This window comes from Haliotis rufescens, unplaced genomic scaffold (genome assembly GCF_023055435.1).
Source record: "Haliotis rufescens isolate VD_foot unplaced genomic scaffold, xgHalRufe1.0.p SCAF_2, whole genome shotgun sequence".
In the NCBI taxonomy this organism is placed as follows: domain Eukaryota; kingdom Metazoa; phylum Mollusca; class Gastropoda; order Lepetellida; family Haliotidae; genus Haliotis; species Haliotis rufescens.
Window position 1 is genome coordinate 23,220,457 of NW_025963890.1, and position 21,915 is coordinate 23,242,371.

At 37.4% G+C, this 21,915-nt stretch overlaps 1 protein-coding gene across 8 annotated transcripts in view; it reads right to left on the minus strand.

The window, feature by feature from the left end:
- Positions 1 to 21,915, minus strand: part of LOC124146210 (caspase activity and apoptosis inhibitor 1-like) — a 228,174-nt gene that overhangs the window by 126,598 nt on the left and 79,661 nt on the right. For all 8 annotated transcript variants that reach the window (XM_046516394.2, XM_048399761.1, XM_046516393.2 and 5 more), the window contains one exon: positions 5,460 to 5,639. In XM_046516394.2, the coding sequence (XP_046372350.1) occupies positions 5,460 to 5,639 (180 nt within the window). The remainder of the gene's footprint in view (positions 1 to 5,459; positions 5,640 to 21,915) is intronic.

Sequence of the window (21,915 nt, forward strand, 5' to 3'; positions counted from 1 at the left end):
TTGACATTTATTCAGCCATAAGTTATTGGTTAGAAATGCCTTTTTTGGTATTAAAGCATGTTACAAGAAGCCCTATAAAACAGATCATAAAGTGTGCATACATTATAACTTATAGAATTATCTTGACGTTCTGATATCATAAAAAGATTCATAACATTTAAGATAATCATCCATATCTTCTACATTTTCGTATTTCCAGTTGAAATGAACTGTTTCTAATCTCTCTTCGATATAAAACATTTTACTTAACTTGATTGTTGAGTTTGATAAATGCATGCTGACATATCAATCCAAGATCATAACAAATGGATCTATTTTCTGACTTGATGCATTAAAACTACAAAAAGTTTCAATATATGAATTCAAATCTTTTATCTAAAGCAGTAAAACAGCCAAACTGACACATTTTTATGGCCAGTTAGCTGATAACAGAATATCCCAAATGAATAATAAACTGGAACAGCCAATGACTGCAGTTAAATTTCTAATAAATTTACTTTAATGCTATCTTAAATTAAGACAAGCAAACAAAGCAGACAATCTTTTAAAGATGTCAACAGAATACATAAATGTCTACATACAGCATGTAGGGTACAAGGCTCACAATACCAAAAACTAACAAAAACAACATATAATACTTTATCTCTACTATTACCCAATTAAAACATAATTGTATACAAATTTGCTTGGGGAAGCAGTTTGCTTCATGTTCGAATCTTCCACAAATTTTATCACAAGTGTACAATGAGAGAGGCGATATACTGACATTGACCTATGCCTTCACACTTGAAGTACATGATATGTTTTAGTATCTCATGAACACCTGTTGTCATCTAAACTGTCATGCATGTTTTCCTGTTATCACTCAGTGTCAGGAGGTTGAAATGCCTTAATGATTGTCTAAGTACAGTGGAGTGAGTTTTATGCATTCAGTTTCCTGTATCGAGGACTGGAATTTCATCATTGTTATTTAGAGATTGTCTTCATAATTAAATCAAACTTGTGGCATCATGTTGTCATTGACTACTCATCATAACAAATACCATTCAATACAGTTTTTAAAGTTTCTTCCCTGACCAATGATTTGCATCTATTGTGTATGCACCTATCTTAACTATATATTTGACAGTTATATGTGCTATATCTCTTCCTATCTGTTACATCCTATCTGTTACAACACAAGTATAACATAATTCTTTCAACTCATATCAATTTTGGTAAATCGCATGGTGCACAGATTTTGATGGGAATTGCACAAGGGTGATAACCAGTTACTGTACCATCCTTACATCAACATGTTCAACTTAAAACTGTTATCTCATACAGTGTGAAAGTGATTTCATTATTGATATAATCCTACACATAAAATCAAAGTTATGCATGTAAGTACAGACAGGAGAAAAGCATGAAAAGAAAGCTGTGGTGCATGTTACAGCCACTCCAAACAAGACTGACATCAATACTGACTGGATTATTTTCTTTTCACTTGTATTGAACATGCTGGACAAAATCCCAGAGCACTAACACCAAGTTAACTCCTGAACTGTTTGAACCCTAGACTGAGAGGGAAAAGGTCAGTCATAAAAAAAGCAACGAAATATGTTTACACTGTTTTCAATCCTATTTCCTGGGGAAAAATCAGGCTACAGTAGTACCCAAGTTAAATGAGTGGTATTTGATATGAACAAGATCCACGGTAATGTAGGTATAGGAACCATCTGCCACCAAGATTGGAACACCATGGGGCAAAACTCTGATCTTTTGATCTTAAAATTTAATTCATTCCTCAGCTTACTTACAGCCCATGCCCAGACTTTGAAATTGGGAAAATTTCCAGAGGTAGGCTTTCTTATGACCAGTTCCACCATACATTTTCCTGTTGGTATGAATTCCTCCTCTGTGCCAAAATTCTGTTTATTGCTCACTAAGATTAGCCTTTAATGAAGTTTAATTTGAAGTTCTTTTACTGGAAGTGGCAGAGTGCTGAATTAGTTGAGTATTTTGAGATTTCGAAAATCTAACCAACTGACTGGTAGTTCTTCAACTGCCAGAAATGTTATCCTGGTGTTATACCATTAATGTATTATCTACAAATAGCTGATAATTGGGGTATATAAGAAGAGAAATGAGTCTAAACACCAAGCAGTTATTGAAATTTCAAATCATAAATAACACATCGTTCTCTTCACTCAATACAAGGGAGGAGACATGGACCAGATTTTGAGACTATTTGTTCAAAAGGCAACATCAGTTCAAAGTATTTGTTCTATGTATGGCCAGTTTGGATATTCTTCTACTATCTTGTTGCCCAATCTTAACTTGACTTTTATGTCTTTCTGTAAACAACCAGTCACAGCATGTAGATTCCTATTCTAACAAACATAAGAAACTTTGTGTACATATGTTAGCTCTCTTGCAATTACAATTACATCTCAATCGTTCTCAAAACTATTTGATTGATATCTAGTCTCAAAGATGATTATAAGATGAAGATTAAAGTCTGTGATCAAATAAAAACACTGAATACTGATACTCCTCTGGGAATGTTCACAATATATTTGATTTTACAAAGCATTGCAACTCCAACACTACACAAATTTCTGACAGTAGAAATCTATCCCGAGCACATCAAATGTCACATGACCATCTATGCGTAACTAGTGATGATAACATCTCCTGTCTTATGCTCTGGTTCAAATGTCACAATATCAGCCATTAATCTCCCCTGAAATGTTATGTCTGTTATCAGTTATAACATGTTGTGTAATTTCAACTTCTCATTCTTTTGGTGTCTTGGCCCTGTTAAATAAAATGATCTTAGTGCTAAATAAAGCATAAGTTTATGTTGGTGTATAGCACACATGACTTTCATAGCTGTATATCTTGAGAGCGAATCATGGCCCTGCAGCTCACATCAGTAGCTGTTGGTGGTGTTCTGCTGTTCACATCTACTGCTTCTGTTGGTGTTCAGCTGTTCACATATACTGCTTCTGTTGGTGGTGTTCAGCTGTTCACATCTACTGCTTCTGTTGGCGGTCTGCTGTTCACATCTACTGCTTCTGTTGGTGGTGTTCAGCTGTTCACATCTACTGCTTCTGTGGGTGGTCTGCTGTTCACATCTACTGCTTCTGTTGGTGGTGTTCAGCTGTTCACATCTACTGCTTCTGTTGATGGTGTTCAGCTGTTCACATCTACTGCTTCTGTTGGTGGTGTTCAGTTCTTCACATCTACTGCTTCTGTTGGTGGTGTTCAGTTCTTCACATCTACTGCTTCTGTTGGCAGTCTGCTGTTCACATCTACTGCTTCTGTTGGTGTTGTCCAGCTGTTCACATCTACTGCTTCTGTTGTGGTCTGCTGTTCACATCTACTGCTTCTGTTTGTGGTGTTCAGCTGTTCATAGCTACTGCTTCTGTTGGTGGTCTGCTGTTCACAACTACTGCTTCTGTTGGTGGTCTGCTGTTCACATCTACTGCTTCTGTTGGTGGTGTTCAGCTGTTCACATCTACTGCTTCTGTTGGTGGTCTGCTGTTCACATCTACTGCTTCTTTTGGTGGCCTGCTTCTCACATTTACTGCTTCTGTTGGTGGTCTGCTGTTCACATCTACTGCTTCTGTTGGTGGTGCTCGGCTGTTCACATCTACTGCTTCTGTTTGGGTTCAGCTGTTCATATCTACTGCTTCTGTTGGTGGTGTTCAGCTGTTCACATCTACTGCTTCAGTTGGTGGTCTGCTGTTCACATCTACTGCTTCTGTTGGTGGTCTGCTGTTCATATCTACTGCTTCAGTTGGTGGTCTGCTCTTCACATCTACTGCTTCTGTTGGTGGTCTGCTGTTCATATCTACTGCTTCAGTTGGTGGTCTGCTCTTCACATCTACTGCTTCTATTGGCAGTTTGCTGTTCACATCTACTGCTTCTGTTGGTGGTGTTCAGCTGTTCACATCTACTGCTTCTGTGGGTGGTCTGCTGTTCACATCTACTGCTTCTGTTGGTGGTGTTCAGCTGTTCACATCTACTGCTTCTGTTGGTGGTGTTCAGCTGTTCACATCTACTGCTTCTGTTGGTGGTCTGCTGTTCACATCTACTGCTTCTTTTGGTGGCCTGCTTCTCACATTTACTGCTTCTGTTGGTGGTCTGCTGTTCACATCTACTGCTTCTGTTGGTGGTGCTCGGCTGTTCACATCTACTGCTTCTGTTTGGGTTCAGCTGTTCATATCTACTGCTTCTGTTGGTGGTGTTCAGCTGTTCACATCTACTGCTTCAGTTGGTGGTCTGCTGTTCACATCTACTGCTTCTGTTGGTGGTCTGCTGTTCATATCTACTGCTTCAGTTGGTGGTCTGCTCTTCACATCTACTGCTTCTGTTGGTGGTCTGCTGTTCATATCTACTGCTTCAGTTGGTGGTCTGCTCTTCACATCTACTGCTTCTATTGGCAGTTTGCTGTTCACATCTACTGCTTCTGTTGGTGGTGTTCAGCTGTTCACATCTACTGCTTCTGTGGGTGGTCTGCTGTTCACATCTACTGCTTCTGTTGGTGGTGTTCAGCTGTTCACATCTACTGCTTCTGTGGGTGGTCTGCTGTTCACATCTACTGCTTCTGTTGGTGGTGTTCAGCTGTTCACATCTACTGCTTCTGTTGGTGGTGTTCAGCTGTTCACATCTACTGCTTCTGTTGGTGGTCTGCTGTTCACATCTACTGCTTCTTTTGGTGGCCTGCTTCTCACATTTACTGCTTCTGTTGGTGGTCTGCTGTTCACATCTACTGCTTCTGTTGGTGGTGCTCGGCTGTTCACATCTACTGCTTCTGTTTGGGTTCAGCTGTTCATATCTACTGCTTCTGTTGGTGGTGTTCAGCTGTTCACATCTACTGCTTCAGTTGGTGGTCTGCTGTTCACATCTACTGCTTCTGTTGGTGGTCTGCTGTTCATATCTACTGCTTCAGTTGGTGGTCTGCTCTTCACATCTACTGCTTCTGTTGGTGGTCTGCTGTTCATATCTACTGCTTCAGTTGGTGGTCTGCTCTTCACATCTACTGCTTCTATTGGCAGTTTGCTGTTCACATCTACTGCTTCTGTTCGTGGTGTTCAGCTGTTCACATCTACTGCTTCTGTTGGTGTTCAGCTGTTCACATCTACTGCTTCTGTTGGTGTTCAGCTGTTCACATCTACTGCTTCTGTTGGGGACCTGCTGCTCACATCTACTGACTCCACTGGTGTTCAGCTGCTCACAATTGCTTCTGTTTGCATTTAGCTGTTCACATCTACTGCTTCTATTGGTGTTGTGTTACTCACATCTGCTTCTGCTGTTCATATCGCCTACTTTTGTGCGTTCTGCTGCTCACATTGTGACTTTTCTTCTACTCATAATGGCACAACATAATGGGTCACAATGGCATTTAACTCAACAGTGCAACAATGATAAGCCAAAGAGCAATATACATAGAACAACATGGGACTGAATACCTTCAAAACATCTGGTAGAGCTCTTTGTAGACTTGCCCCCTGCACAGCATTGAACATCTGGTTGAGCATTTCTTGGCGGTCTCGGATGTAGTCACCAATGTCTTTCACCTCTTTGTTAAGGTCAAGATCAGGGTCATTTAACAGTGCATCTTCCTCCTCTGTGTTTTTCTTTTTCTTTGCCTTCAACATATTTTAATAAAAAATGTTTAAAGTTAAAAGTCAGTAAAATTGCAACTATCTGTAGCACCCAAACATAATCAAGACTGAAGCAGAAAAAAACTGGTTTGAAGCATGAGCTGTAAAGCAACAATTGTATGATGACACATTATCAACCAAATCATAATTGCAAACACAGATCTAATAAACACATCTCTGTTCAATGCATTGAGTTCTATTATATTGTGTTTCTTTGAAAATGGGGATGATTAACGGAAACAAGACAAAAAGTGAGCAGGGCTCACTAAAGTTCAAAACATGAAAAAAGCAACATTTTCTCAGTAAATCTATTTACTGAAATCAAACTTTACACTGCATCTTTTCTATTAGTATGGAAACTGTCCATAACTTTGAAAAGAATCCATGCAGTAGTTTTCACGTTATTGGTCGCACAAATGTTTAAGCAAAAACATTAAAGTAAAACAAAGACGGATGGAGGGACAAAATTCCTTGGTATAACTATTTACTCTGCCCTTATAGGTCGGGGGTATAAAACATGAGTGAGTGAGTGAGTGAGTGAGTGAGTGAGTGAGTGAGTGAGTGAGTGAGTGAGTGAGTGAGTGAGTGAGTGAGTGAGTGAGCGAGCGAGCATTTATGTTGCATCAGCAATTTTCCAGCTGTATAGAAATAAGAATTTATGGGACTAGAGAAAGGTTATGGCCAAGAAAAGTAATATGTAAATAAACAGCCACAGTTGGATTGCATGGTCAACTCCTTTGAGATCCTTCTGTTTGTTACAATGAGAGTAGATGAGAATTTCCAGTATTGGTTACTTCACATATGGCCACTAATAAAAAATTATTTGTGCTATGCATCTTTTTATATAAATACAAACTCTACAAAGCACTCAGTTTAAGTCACTGATGATTTTAAGAACTTATCAGACAGCAAATTGCATGGCACAGAGTTTTCAATGTCCTTCTGTCACCTATGGGGAATGAACAAAGGTGTATATTTCTCTCCTCCCTCCTTATTCTTTGTTTGAAGAAAGAATCATTTATTCACAATGCCATTATTCTTTCATGTTGCATGAATACTTAACTGAGGAAACACAAACTATAAATAGGAAATCACAAAGTGTGTCACATCATAGGATGGCTTTTCACCACGTTGAGACCCTCTTGATCCAAACTGTCTCTAATGTAAAGAATTTAAGTACAATTAACAGAATAATTTGATTATACCTTACATCCCAGTTTGTGAAGTAAGCTTCCACTTGGGTATTTTCATAGTGCTATAACATCTAATAGAGATTAACCAAGTGTTGTGCAAAAACAACCATGTCTGTCACCCCTTTGAGAATGTGCCTCCCCTAACACTAAGCACCCACTTCAAAGGACACAACCATCCCTAAATCTATTTATGGATTCTTCTAATGTAATTTCTGGAAGAGTTCACTTTGCATCCTGGGGGTGATGGATGAACTGTGCTAATGTCACAGTTTTAAGATCTTACAGTTTGCCAGATGTTTGACAAAATCAGAAATCTTTTCACTAGTAGCACAGAGAAATATGTTGCTTTTGCCTGTCATTTTTATTCCATTACATTCTGCACATTTGCTTGGCACATCTGTTTTGAAGATGAAAATGAACACAAGTATGTTGAATGGCAAAGAAACAACAGCAAGTGCACTACTTTCTGGGATGTGCTTGACATTTGCAGGAATTTCACGTCCCTTTTACCATGGAGAGGAGACATACTTTCACTGGGACATGTGTCTGCTTTGCAACTAACTGTTTTTGCTTTCTTAACTGTAGACAGAGGGGAAAAGTAACTCAATTATCTATCTCATTTCAGTTGTTTCTCATCACCTGAATCTTGTACACAACATTGACGAAAAAGTCTTCTCTACAGTATCATAGCAACCAAAATGAAATCATGGACAATACTTATTTTACTTGACAACAACATCCAAGAAAATCACAAAAGTCAAGTCAAAATCATTCGTTGTTACTCAACACACAAAAATAAAAACCTTTGTGCACTGAGGCTACACAGCTATCCTCAATAACTTACTTTATACTTGCAACACATTAAATATCAATGTTAAAAATACTGAAATCTACATCACAAAGGCATAACTTGGGAAAAATAAATGAAAATATGCCACAGAAGGTTTCAATTGTTTACGACTTTGGTGAAACCCACACATGGCATCAACAGGATTTCATAGTCATTGGTAAACACATTCGCATGATATAGACGGAATCATAAAATTGGTGCATATAATGATAGAAATGTTTATTGTTGCTTTTTAATTAAATGAGCACAGAATTATATGAAAACTATTCCAGATACCTTTGCTGAGATCATATGCATAAAAAAGAAGTTTCAAAGAAGTGACAAATGAGGTGTTACTATTTACATTGATGTACACAAAGGTCAAGGTCATAGCAGAACAAATATCATTATAATGAATATCTCACACTTTCTGAAAGTGTACATGAAATTTTACAATAATAATTCAATAAATGACAAAAACAGATTGGAAATCTGTGAGTACTACTAAGAGCCTATGTACACATCATTGCATAATGACGCCTTCACAAAAACATCAGGTTGCAGCGGCAAACAAAGATGTCCTGAAACTCACACTTGATAAATACTTTGGACATTTGTTCAAATATGATATTGCAAATGTCAAAATCAGCAAGTGAATGAAAGGAATATGTTGTTCATATTCCATGAAAGGACAATATCCCATCATCCTAGAACAAGCATGGTTACCTAACACTTACACTGTAATCTATATTGCACTGGAATCTACAACACATCTGGGGCTTCAAGACAATGCATAGTCTTCCACATATATTGACTTGATCTTTGCAAGATAACAAACTAATTCAGAGTCTAAGTCATAATTACTCATTATTTATGATTGACTGCAGAGAATTATAATATAATTACTTAATTGCTGTAATTAGAGTTGTTATCACATCTTGATATGATTTGACATACTTCAGCCATGACATGAAACAGATGTGTGGCACCACACTGGAGGACATCTACATACAATGTGCATCTAAGATAACTTACACAACCACATATACTTTGGGACTATGCTATCTTTTAACAATAAGCAATACCTAAAATGATGCCCCCAAAAAACTTGGGTGGGTTCCAGATAACATAAAAATCTGTTTTTTCCTCTTTGAAGGAGTGCAGTGGCGTATCAGCGACATAGTTTTCTTCAGTGAAGTGCTTTGGCAATAATAAATGTCACATCTACTCAGCCATGCTTAAAGACAAAAATTACTGCTACTTCGAATATGTAGGCTATTAAAGATGTCATTTTTCTCATGTGTAACATACAGATTAACAAATATTTTGGTCTATGTACAGTGAAACATTAGTCTCAATTTGGTTGATCCAGAGATCATATATGGGAGCACATTATCTGGTATATGATATTTCAATGTGGTATTAGTCTGGTAAATCCATTACCACCATCATTCTGATAGAAATGAACAGTCTAGATTAACTACACCTCAATTTATATTCTGATTCTGTGTGTTCTCACAGAAGGTTAACACAAAGTTGTAAAAGGCATAAAATGTATTATTTTTAAACTATTATTCAATATTTGCAATGCAAACTTTCCAAAGCTGACAATTATGTCCACAGTAGACTGAGGTTACTGAAGTTATTGTTATTGAGTGTAGTACGCTACTGCCATCACAAACCATTTCCCAAGCATACCAATTCCAACGAGCACCAATGGTCTGAAACGTTCTGAAACGTTCAGAAACCACAAAAGCACTTTCAGGGTAATTTTCACTCATGATAGTTATTTCTTCATCAACCACACAAGAAATATGCCTCGCCCTTTACTCATACTCAAATCCATCACTGCTGAAAAAAATAATTCTTCAAAAATAAATGGCTGAATAATACCAATGTCACCTGATGTCAGTAAACTATGTCCAAATTATCTCTGGCCATTTTTTTCTAGACAAGGTATGTTCTTAAAACATCCACAAAAGTCAAATGGACTGAAGCTTCACTTATAACCTTTTGACTTGTTCAAAATTATACAGGATTGATTTTGTAAAAGAAGGGAGCCAACAAAATTTCGCTAATGGATTGAGAAATGGATGATGGATGGATACAAGACCATTTTCCATACATAGACAACAGGTCATGTGCAGTATCTTAATATCTAATTACATAAAAATGCACTTTAAAATTAAGCGAACTTCATGATACCAAGAACTATAGCTGAAATTCTCAGACAATGAGTCATGTTAAGCCAAGGTCAAAAATTAAATTAAACCAACAAAGCGAAACTGAAGTGTCTGCCATACCTGACAAAATAGGAAGCAAAATGACAGCTTGAAATATCAACAGTATCCTTTTACAAAATGCATTGCATTGTTTTCCAAATTCATCATTTTCAATGCAATTGTAAAACGAAGTTTCATGTAAATGGTAAATATAATACTGCTAATGGTTAAGTCTGGCTTTGATTGAAACAAATGGATTACTCTGACACGCAGATTTGGTTGCTACATCTATCAACGTGAAGGATGTTTGGTGCTGGGACTGTGATGGGTCATAATACATTACACTGGCGATAAGTAATTTCAAACATCAATACAGTCCACTTCAAATGATTGATTCATAATTCACACCATCGGTTCAATTGCATGAGGGTGAAGGACATCCAGCACTCACCTGCTCAACACCCGAACAAATGATTTTGAGTTGGTTTTTTTTTTCTGGTAAGTCAATGACTAAAACTTTTGTATACTATTTGTTTCAATTAGAAAAATTATCATTGTGCTATTGTTTGTTTGCTATCAAAACCTTTCATTACTTCTATAGTTAAAAGAAATACAAATATTTGAGAAAAAAGGTATTTTCTGTCCACAAAAAGCAGTTCAACTTTCAGTTAATGTTAGAAACAAACCTACAGGCTTAAGTTTCAGGGGAAATACATCAATTAAATCATTAATTATTAACAGTTCTCATGATCAAAGCTTGGCTACTATAATTACCCATAATTACACAAGATTCCTGCTTCAGTTTTTTCAGAACTTTTATTTGAACAAATCTGACATCGCCCTAACTGTGAAAACATTTTTATTCTCTACAAGTTTGATAACAATTATCCTCTTTGGAAATATTCCCACGATCAGAGCTTCCTCTGGCTTTTTGTACTGTTCAGTCAAAAGCGTGAACATCAGTTCAAAGAAATGTATGACTTCAATCTTAACACTAGCTGCGAGCATGTTCTCCCTTTAATACCTTACGATCAAAACCATTTTATTCATGGACGGATCAAGAACCATCGTGCTCCAGTTCTCAAAAGATTTAACGTTATAGTTTGTAATGACAGTTTCCGCCACTAAAACATGAATTTGATCAAGAGAATGAAAGAGGTTTTATTTGACAATGCAAAGACAGACTTCTAATTATAAACGAAATGATCAAGTTGAAACACAACAAAATGCATTTGAAAAAAGTTTGTGAGAATCAACTTTAATAAAACTGAAATAAAACTCGTTGGATAATTAAGTAAAGAAATTCACTGGTGCTGGTATTGTTGGATCTATTATTAATGGTTATGAAAGAAAAAGACATAAAATTTCTGGCATTTGGGGCTTAAATACTGAGCACTGCACCCACCAAGATAATGGTTTCGAAATTAAATTACACAGGCAGCAAAAGTTAAATTCATGAAAAAGAAACTTTCTCATTCGTGGGAACAGATCCACATTGTTGAATTTTTTTTATCCTAAGCATTAAAGAAGTGATCCCTGGAATTCAACTCCCATTGTTAAAATCTGTTATATGTTCAAAATGTAATATGTGGAATATCTCCTTAATAAAGGAATTTCTTGAACATTTTAACATACATTTAGAGAAGGTTCAATGATATTGTGCACTGTTAACAGCTGTACGCAAATGAAGAGCAAAGTTCATATGATTAACTCAAGTCCCCACTGCTAACAGAAGTCAATATTTACAATACTTTGCCGCAAGCTAAACAACAATGTGCCAAGTCACTGGAGTGTGTGAGGTAAGCTAAGGTAGTGTTTGTCTGTTTGTTGTTTAATGCTGCACTCAGCAATTCCAGCTATATGACGGCGGTCTGTAAATAATAGAGTCTGGACCAGAGAATCCAGTGATTGAAAACATGAGCATCAATCCACGCAATTGGGATATGATGACATGCATCAACCAAGTCAGCGAGCTGGATCACCCGATCCCGTTAGTCGCCTCTTACGACAAGCACAGTCGCCTTTTACGGCATGCATGGGTTGCTGAAGACCTATTCTACCCCAGATCACGGGTCGCTAAGGTAGTGAGTGAGTGAGGTGAGATGAGGTGAGGTGAGGTAAGGTGAGGTGAGGTGAGGTGAGGTGAGGTGAGTGAGGTAATGAGATAGTTGAGTTCAGGTGAGTTCAGGTGAGTGAGTGAGTGAGTGAGTGAGTGAGGAACAGGGATGTGAAATTTCAGCTTCTTTTGGAATATTTTTCACATGCCAAACAAGCAGGCCATAATATAATCTCACGTGACTTTCAGTCAGGTACATTAATTCCATGGTCCGGTAAACTAAAATAATATACAGTAGGGTATCACTTACCAATTAGTCCTACTCATGCACAAAACCACTTTGAATGATACGTTTCGCCTAGCATCAGGAAATAACTATAGCTATAGCCTGGCCATTTCACGCAAAAGTTTTAATGGTCTATCTCTGACAATGAAATGTGTTTCATAAACAAACACCTGTTCAAACAACCCTTCCTCTTCTAAAACCTAATGCCACATAGTGTGGCAATATAAAAAAATTTATACCAGATGTGTTAGATGAGTTGCAAATCCAGTCTGACACAGACACTACCTTCAATCAAGGTTACAACAGTTGAAATGTGCTATATTTCTCAATTGCTTAACATAAAGTGCAACCTATATTGATATAGCATTTACTATTATAACTATCACTAGATCTTAACTTATTTATCTAAGGTTCCTATGAGTTATCCATGTTAGAATAAGTCCCCTGTAACCAATGCTTTTGGTAAAGAGATCTCAATGGATTGGGTGATCAGATTGGGTGACTAGGTTGATTGCATGTCATCATACCCTGATGGTTTTGGATCATCGCTCATGACATCAATCACTGTTTTGTCTGGTCGATTATTTATAAGCCGCCATCATCCACCTTGAATATTGCTGACTGCAGTTTTAAACAACAAAGAAATCTAATCTAATCAAGAAGATATTCTGCAGTGGAACCTTAGTTACCTAAGTAACCTTTAGTTCCTGGAATACAAAGACATCAAGGTAGCTAGTGCCTATATAAACTTGCCATATCCCTAGTCCATCAAATGTTCTATCAGGTGAGTAGACTAAGCCAATATGAAAAGAGTTGTGTCGGCTGAAACATAAGCAACAAAACCCTTTCCATAATCATAAGAAAGACAGGTCCAAAGTTTTTGACTGGAAAGATTTTGCCACAGACTCTTATAACAAGTTCTTGACCCAAATGTAATCCGTGCAAATTTATATCAAACTTTGGACCTAGTGACTTACTTACTTAAATTGGGAATTTAACATACGCTTTCCGACATAATCTAGTGAGACGACATTATGATACAATAGGCAATGCCTAAAAGGCTGAATAATGGTGTTCTGCATGACGAGCTAACGTTTTAACCACCAGGCTACCCAACTGAGCCTTAATTATTATGTATATCAGTATAGCGATTAATGATTACTTAAATTACAATGAGACATTGACCAATTTCACCAAGGTATTAATTACAACATCAGCAGGAATTGGACACCAAACTTCTGAGAATAGTCCCCATGGAAGGTCAACGGTCAAGGTTTTGCCAAATTTGAAAACAACATTGAAAGTGTAGTGAAGTTGTTCAGCATTCAACATACAAAGTGCATAAACTTCACAATGCACAGAGGGCTGAATAATAGGCACCTTAAATACACCTCCTGAGCGAGTGATGTTTTTGCATGGCAATTAGCAGCAATATTCCAGCTATATGATGGCAGCCTGTTAATAATTGATTTTGGACTTGACACTCCAGTGATTGAGTAACGATCCATGTCATCAGTGCACATCAACACAGCATCTACCAAGTCATCAACCATCCGATCCATTAAGTTACTTCTTACCACCAGCATAGATTGCTAGGGACCTCTTCTAACCTGGAAGGAGACAAGGGTAGCCCAAACTAAGCGCTGTAATTCACCATGCAGAGCTCCATTCCTTGGGCACGTCATAAACTTATCATTGTGGGTTCGAATCCTGGTTTGTTCCAGTTCTGTTTCTACTTTTGTCAACACCATACCCATGCCCATCGGTTTCACCAAAGTGGTAAACGTCTGTGATCTGTATCTCTTTGGACTTTTCTCTCACATTTAGCTGTGATATAACTGGAATACTGTTCAAAAGCGACATAAAACACAACTCTCTCCTGAGGTCCCAATGGGTACTGAGTGAGTGTACATAATAACATAAAAAGCATCAAGTCAGTCTTGTTTCAGAAACAAAGCGATGAGAACAACTTATGGTTATAGCTGAGATGGTCATGCTGGGATTTCCATAAAAAGTTTCAAACTTTAGATGATATGAAAACATGTTGACTTACAACAAACTGTTCGACTTAGAGAAGACTGTATATCAATGTAGAGAATAATTATATAGTAAAAATAGCCATGTTCAGTGGCTACATTGTCTTAGGTTCTATTCAATGAGAATTTAACAAAGAACAATGACAGATTGGTTTCCAGGATATGTACCACACAATGCACCCGTGAAGATCTAGGTAAAATAGGTCTTCAGCAACCCATGCTGGCGACTATGCTTGTCGTAAGAGGCAACTAACGGGATCAGGTTGATGCATGTCATCGTATCCCATTTGCGTAGATCGATACTCATGATATCAATCACTGGATTGTCTGGTCCAGACTTGATTTTTTTACAGACAGCCATCATATAATATCATAGCTGGAATATTGCAAACAAACAAACAAACAGTGTAGAATGAGCTATTGGGGCATAGTCAACTTCAAAGCAAGTCTGGGGACAGGTCAATTAAAAGTGTAAAATGTTTAAATCAGGTCATTCAAACAGCGTATAACTGATCTGCTAACTAACTAGATATATCTAACAATAAATGACTACCCTAGTTACATTGAGACAATGCCTCAAATTCACACAAGGCACTAATTACAATGTCTAGACCTTCACTGGATATTGGCACCAGGCCATGGAACCTAGTGCTTCTTTATAGGCAATCTGCGAGATAAAAGGTTTAGTTAAGCCTTATGAGGTATATATACACAGCATGGAGAAATGGTAAAGAGATGGGTTGGTGAGGGAATGGAGTTTTGTCACAGAGTACAATCTGAGACAGCAATATCACAGTCACCTGTTTAGTAACTGAGTCTAAACCACACAAACTAGTGGTCAACAGTGCGAGTAACAATTTAAATAAAAGGAGTTCAATCATTCCCATATTACTCAACTCTTGTTGGAGTGGATTTTGGGAGGGGATGTGAAGGTCAAAAGTCAAAGGTTAAAAATCAAAACAAGCCCAAAACATAAAATAACACTTTCAATGTGGCTGCATGGCCATGCATAAAATGTGAACAATCTGTCAAGACCCTGTTTGGCTCTGAAACCACACCATGTACCTACATAGCTAGGCCTTATGCTGGCAAATATATAAATGCTAGAAAGAACCTTAACATCAGCTATCATGAACTAACAGTTCAGTTGAGCAAAACAACCATCATTAAAATATTTGCTAGGACATATATATTGCATATTCTATTCTTAAAATTTTGTAACAGTAAATAAAATGATGGACAAGGTTGCAAAATTGGGAGTTTGCTTCTTTGAAATGTGTTTTCTTATTATTCATGAAATTTAAACTGATGCACTAAAACTTCAGTCAGTTCTCTTTGGACTATGTCTAGTTCGAGCATAGTTCTATAGTGACTCATATACTGGCAGTTGAATATTGTCATTCATTCGATCTGTGGAGATGGAAAAGAACCCTAAAAATGTAAGTAAATCAATAACATCCAGTTTCAAGCTGCTTACTTTCTACAGCTTGCAAACACAAATGAATAAATAAGATGAAGAAAATGTATCGACTTATAAAACTTTTTATTCATTTGAAAGAGAAAAACAAATCTATAGGTCCCATATGTCAGCAAACAGCCAGAAGAAGGCTTAAGATAACTGGTCAATAGCTTTGACATTTTCAAGAAGAAACTTACTTACACTTGCAGTAGTTAATGATAAGTATGAGTGTTTAATTGTAAAAGCAGGTAATCAATATATGTCATCAGCTGGTAAATAATCAAGTCTGGACTGCACAGTAGTTGCTTGTTATTTAATGCCACAATAAGCATTATTCCAGCTATATGGTGATTGTCTATAAATCATACAGTTTGGATCAGACAACCCCAGTGGTGGATATTATGAGAGTACAATGACATGCAATAAACCAAGTCACCAAGCCAGGTCCACAATATTCACTTTGGCACCTCTTTTGAAAAGCAAAGGTTGCTGAAGACCTATTTTAACCAGAATCCCTGTGAGGAAGGTGGATGATTTGAACAACAATCTATGTAAGATACAATAACCATTAAGTCCAAATATTTGTTGATTCTTACAAGAAATCTTATCTGCTCAGGGAACTGTCAAAGTGAAAAGATGTCATGAAGTAGTGAGTTTCAGTATGCTGTTTCTAGTTTTGTTTTACAGATTTTCTTTAAAAAAATGAGCTTTAGAAGGAAGAATATACTAGTGTCAGCAGAGTTGTTTTCTCTCATTTGTATGTTTGCAGTGGTCAGAGATCAATTTGATTTGATACTAAAAGAGATAAGGTTCAACAGATTATAGTGGGTTTTTCAGTTTGGCTTATTTATTTTAGAAAACCAACTGGAAAATAAAATAAATCTTTATTTATATCTTGTGTTTTGGTAAGTTGGCAGAAACATAAATTAAAAGTCTTATGATGATGAAATAAACAATAATATTTGAAATCTGTATGGTGCTTGCTCTTACAAACAGCATAATACAAGGTTTATAAACAAAATATGATGTCAACAGGTGGAATTCACTGTAACAAAAATATGCTACTCATTAAAAGTAGGTGTGAGTGAACACAAACTGTTATCATAAGATTGTCACCACTTGTCATACATAAGTATTCAATCGCAACATACATAATACTTAGAAATATCTGAAGGAAAAAACATTTTTAAGTAAAAATGGCAAATATACAAGATGAATTACCTTTACTGTCACCTTGATCTAATGAATAGGTCCCTCACAACATTTTCAGATGGTGCTACACTGACCTACAGTAAATGCCTTTAGAATTATCATTTAAACAAACATGTCTCCAAGCTATAAAATTGTGGATAACCACGACACTTGACATGACTAATATCTTAAAACAATTTCCCCAGACAGTAAAGGAAATAGACCTGCAATGTCCAAGAACCATATGGTTTGAAAAACAAAGTGTGGCGGGGAAAACAAGAGCGAAACGGTGCTGCTTAATTTACTGATTTGTGATTAATACCGGAATATATAACTCGGTCTAAACCCATAGCTTAAACACTGAGGGACACAAAATGTGATACACAAGCTGAAATATATTGTGCTTTTAAATTCTGTACACGTTGCCTTTAACTCTGAACAAATATATTATGACAATTTGCTTGCCTGCAGAAACCAACATGTTTCCCATTTCCACCTCCTGGATACCACAGAATGTATAAAGAATCCCTGTCATCATTGGCACCCATGTATCCAATTTGTCCCCTAACTTACCTATAGCCTATTCAGGTCAAATACAGTAATTGGGATCAGGTGTATAACACAATGAGACTGAACATCACACCATTATTGGCATCAGTTAGGGCTCAAATAACCAGAAAAGACTGCCTGCCCCAAATGCAAAATCACACACAACATGACTGAAGCATTGAAAAATTACATTCACTCACTCACTCACAATAAGGCCCAAGGGAGACAATTCCCTTATGTTTGATAACGTAAATGGGATAGAGAAACCCTAGCAAAGCATTCCTCACTGCCTCATGTGGAGACTAAAACCAAGGCCTTGAGATAGTAAACAAACTGTAACCACTCAACTACTCTACCTCCTCTGTAATACACTGCATCAAACATGTACAAGTGCTGACCTATTTTGTACCACTCTGAAGTAGTATTGGAGAGACCATATATTTACGATGAGCTCATCAATTAGATCATTTGCTGATTATAGCTTCCAGACATTTGTAAAACATGTCAAGTGTATATCTATAATATTTACTGCCGTTAATTGTACCTAATTGTTTGTAATAAGTGGCAGTGATTATTCTCAGGACAGCTTTCTTTATTTACCCCATTTATGTTCTTAATGTTCTCTTAACCATACATCTTTGGGTTGGTGCTCAACCGGTGATATAGTTGTATGACTGAAGACCCGAAATGGTCATCTATGGGAAGGCTATCAGATCTCAAGTATCACATGACACATATTCAATGTGAATGAAATAAGTCAAATATCTTAACTGGCCAGTAGCCTTTTATTTATACCATCCCTTGGCAAAGATCACCCTCAATATTCAAAATGAAACTTCTAAAGTCTAAAAGAGTAACTTGGCAACTTGTAAAATAAGACCCTATATCTATTTATTTGACATTCCTTAAAGGTAAAATCCAACAGTTAGTTCTATTATTACTCAGTAACAATTCAAGTTGATGGTCATCAGCATCAAAGAGTAAGTGAGTGAGTATGGTTTTACACCACTTTTAGCAATATTCCAGCTACATCATGGTGGGGGACACATTGTACCCTTGTGGGGAATCAAACCCGAGACCATTAGGCTACCCCCACTGCCCAGAGCAGCATCAAAGAAAGACAAAGAACTGTGATTGCTTGGTCTGTTGAGGCTGTTTGCATATTAGTGACAGCCGTTGAACGTGATAGGGGTTCAAATGGACATAGAAACAAAAAAGAATGAGTACCTAACAGTCATCAGGTTTTTTACTTTAAAGAAAAGTACTCCCAAAGATATTCATGGCAGCATGTGTGCCCTAGCATTTCCTCTGTTAAACGTTGGACAGCTAGTGTTAAGGCTGGGAGAACAAGCCCTAGGTCTGGACATCCCTCAACTTCCATCAATGAAGATTCAATCAAGGAGATAGAAAAACTTGTACTATCAGATAGATGAATTACCATTGCTGAACTTAAGAAAGACAAAGGTCTTAGCCATGGATACATTGAAACTGTTATTCATGAACATTTACAGGTGATTAAGATATCTGCTTGTTGGGTGCAAAAGTTCTGATCTTAAGGAAAAAAGGACTGACATTGCCAGTGAATATTTAGAGCTAATTGAGGAGGATTCGTCAAATTCGAAAAGAGATTGGTAACAGGTGATGAAACATGGGTCTACCACTATGATCCCGAGTCAAAACGTTAATCCATGGAATGGCACCATTCCACTTCTCTGGCACTAAAAAATTCAAGGGTTTAACGCCGCTTTTAACAGTATTCCAGTTATATCACGGCGTGTCAGCTTAATGTGGGAGGAAAGCACGAAGTGATGCAGGTCTCAGACGTTTACCACTTCGGTGAAACCCATGAGCTCGGGTATGGTGCTGACAAACCTAGAAACATAATCGGGGCGAACCGGGATTCGAACCCACAATCATAGGTTTCTGGCGTACCCAAGGGACGCAACTCTGCACAGCGAATCGCGGCGCCTTAGACGACTGGGCCACCCGTGCCCCCAGATCAATGAAGAAAGTTATGGGAACTGTATTCTTGGATGCAAAGGGTGTGATCCTTGTTGATTACTAAGAAAGCCAAAAGATGTTTACTAGGGCCTACTATGCTGATTTGCTTTATTGCCTGAAAGTTTTTTTCAAAGAAAAGCGGTGAGGAATGCCGACCACTAGAGTTCTACTACTTCATGACAATTGGTTTTGTTTTTTAGACTTAGAACTTTTGGACCAGTACTCGCATATAGTATGGGGCATGAGAAACTATTTTCAATGTCAAATGGAAAGCCAACAACAATAACTGGACAGAAAGATTTATTGTCACCTCCTTTTCTGACATATATAATATAGATAAAAAGTTGTGCCATTGCACTGTAGCTCACCTGTATATGTAGTCAACAGCGTAGAATGGCCATAAATAGCTACTACAATAAAAGAGTTGAACCCTTTAAAAAATTTTAGATGTCATCATTGGTGGGAAAATACATGTGAAGTTGGTCCTGTTGTTACTGAGGGGATAATGTTCTCAGAAGTTGCATCTAAAATGAAAAAAATGTTCATCTAAATTGGCACAGCTATGGGATCAATGCTGTCTATGTCATTAAGATCTCACAAATGTTATTGCGATAAAAAACACAAAGGATGTTCCCCTAGATTGGTTACATGTTTGGTATTCCTGAAAGAAAAAACCCTTAACTGAATCAAAACACACATAATACCAGTGCAGCCTACATAACCCCTCAGTTCAAACATAATGTCACAAAAGGTTTCAATTTTCTTTACAGCATTATTATTGAAGGAAAATAAAATGTTGATCCATTTATTGGTACAAATATTTGGCTTTAAATTGGAAAATGTATTGAATTAACAATACCATAAAATGCTGAATGACTCAGTCTCATAAAAACTTTGGTGCACACAACTGTTATATTTACCACGATCTCAAAAACAGGATAATTATATGAGAATACATAATAAATTCATAAACTATGTTGTTGCAGCTAATTACATGAAACTTCAGACATAATGGCCATAAAAAAAATATTTGTGGTTTACTTAAAGCGTCATAAATTTGAAAGCAGACAGTAATTTTTACATGTATTATACCAATGCCCTTTCAAGCCAGATCTTGTAATTGATTTTCGTTTCAAAGTTTGTCATAATGAAGGCGATAACGACACAGGCTGGAGCGGCAGCATATGTTACAACATATTTAGCTGTAAGTGTTGATATACTCTAAAGCTGCTTAAGGAACAGATTTAACTTCTCTCAAAAGGAATATTGATTCTGTTTGAAAATAACAGTCTCAAGATATAAAACTAACAAAATTCGGGCACATATGTTGCTCCCTTCAGATGACGGCCACATACTAAAAATTGATTTTTCTGCTGGCAGCTGCTACATTATAAAACGAGATTCGTTTTTAATTTAAACATATACATGAATATTTGAAGGTAGTTTGAAATCAGCATGCCTTACTGTTATCTGCAGAGAACTTGAGGTGGTGTATCTACAAGTCATATTATTCAACACTGGTCTTCTCATACAGACAACGACACCAAGAGCAAGTAAGTTTAACATTTTTCTTCTTATTTTATTTTTGTAAAATGTGATGTTTTACACATGTGTTTTTGTTGTGATATACATCAGAAGGATTGAAATGTATTTAGATTGGAACAAGAACCCTGCCTGGTGCATCTCAAACTAAGCTGTCAGTTTATTTATACCAACATGCAACTTTTGACAAATACAAAATTTATGTTTTTTTGTGTGTTGTTTTATTTTTTCACTAAGCAACACAACCAGGCTTATCAAATCAGACCTCAAATGCATCTTTCTTAGCAGATGGTGCGGAAGAGCTTGCGACTGCTGTTTGGTTGTAGGGTGAACAGTTGATTACAAAATGGAAGGTGGTTGGAATGGCAATGTGGATGGAGCAGAGTCATCTAGTGGTGCAAGTAGCAGGGACAGGTCATGGGTAGGTTGCAGGGGCAGGTAGTGAGACAAGTAGTGGGGCAAGTACTGGGGGCAGGTAGTGGGGGCAGGTAGTGGGGCAAGTAGTGGTGCAAGTAGTGGTGCAAGTAGCAGGGGCAGGTCATGGGCTAGGTAGTGTGACAGGTAGAGAGGGCAGGAAGTGGGAACGGGTAGTTGGGGCAGGTAGTGGGGGCAGTAGTGGGGCAGGAAGTGGTTTGTAGAATGGGGGCAGGTAGTGAGGCAGGTAGTGGGGCAGTAGTGAGGGCAGTTAGTGGGGCAGGAAGTAGTATGTGGAATAGGGGAAGGTAGTGGGGCAGGTAGTGGGCAGGGAGTTGTATGTGGAATAAGGGAAGGTGGTAGGGAAGGTGGTAGGGCAGGTAGTGGGGCAGGTAGTGGACAGGATGTGGTACATGAAATGGGGGCAAATAGTGGGGCAGGATGTGGTACATGAAATGGGGGCAAATAGTGGGGCAGGATGTA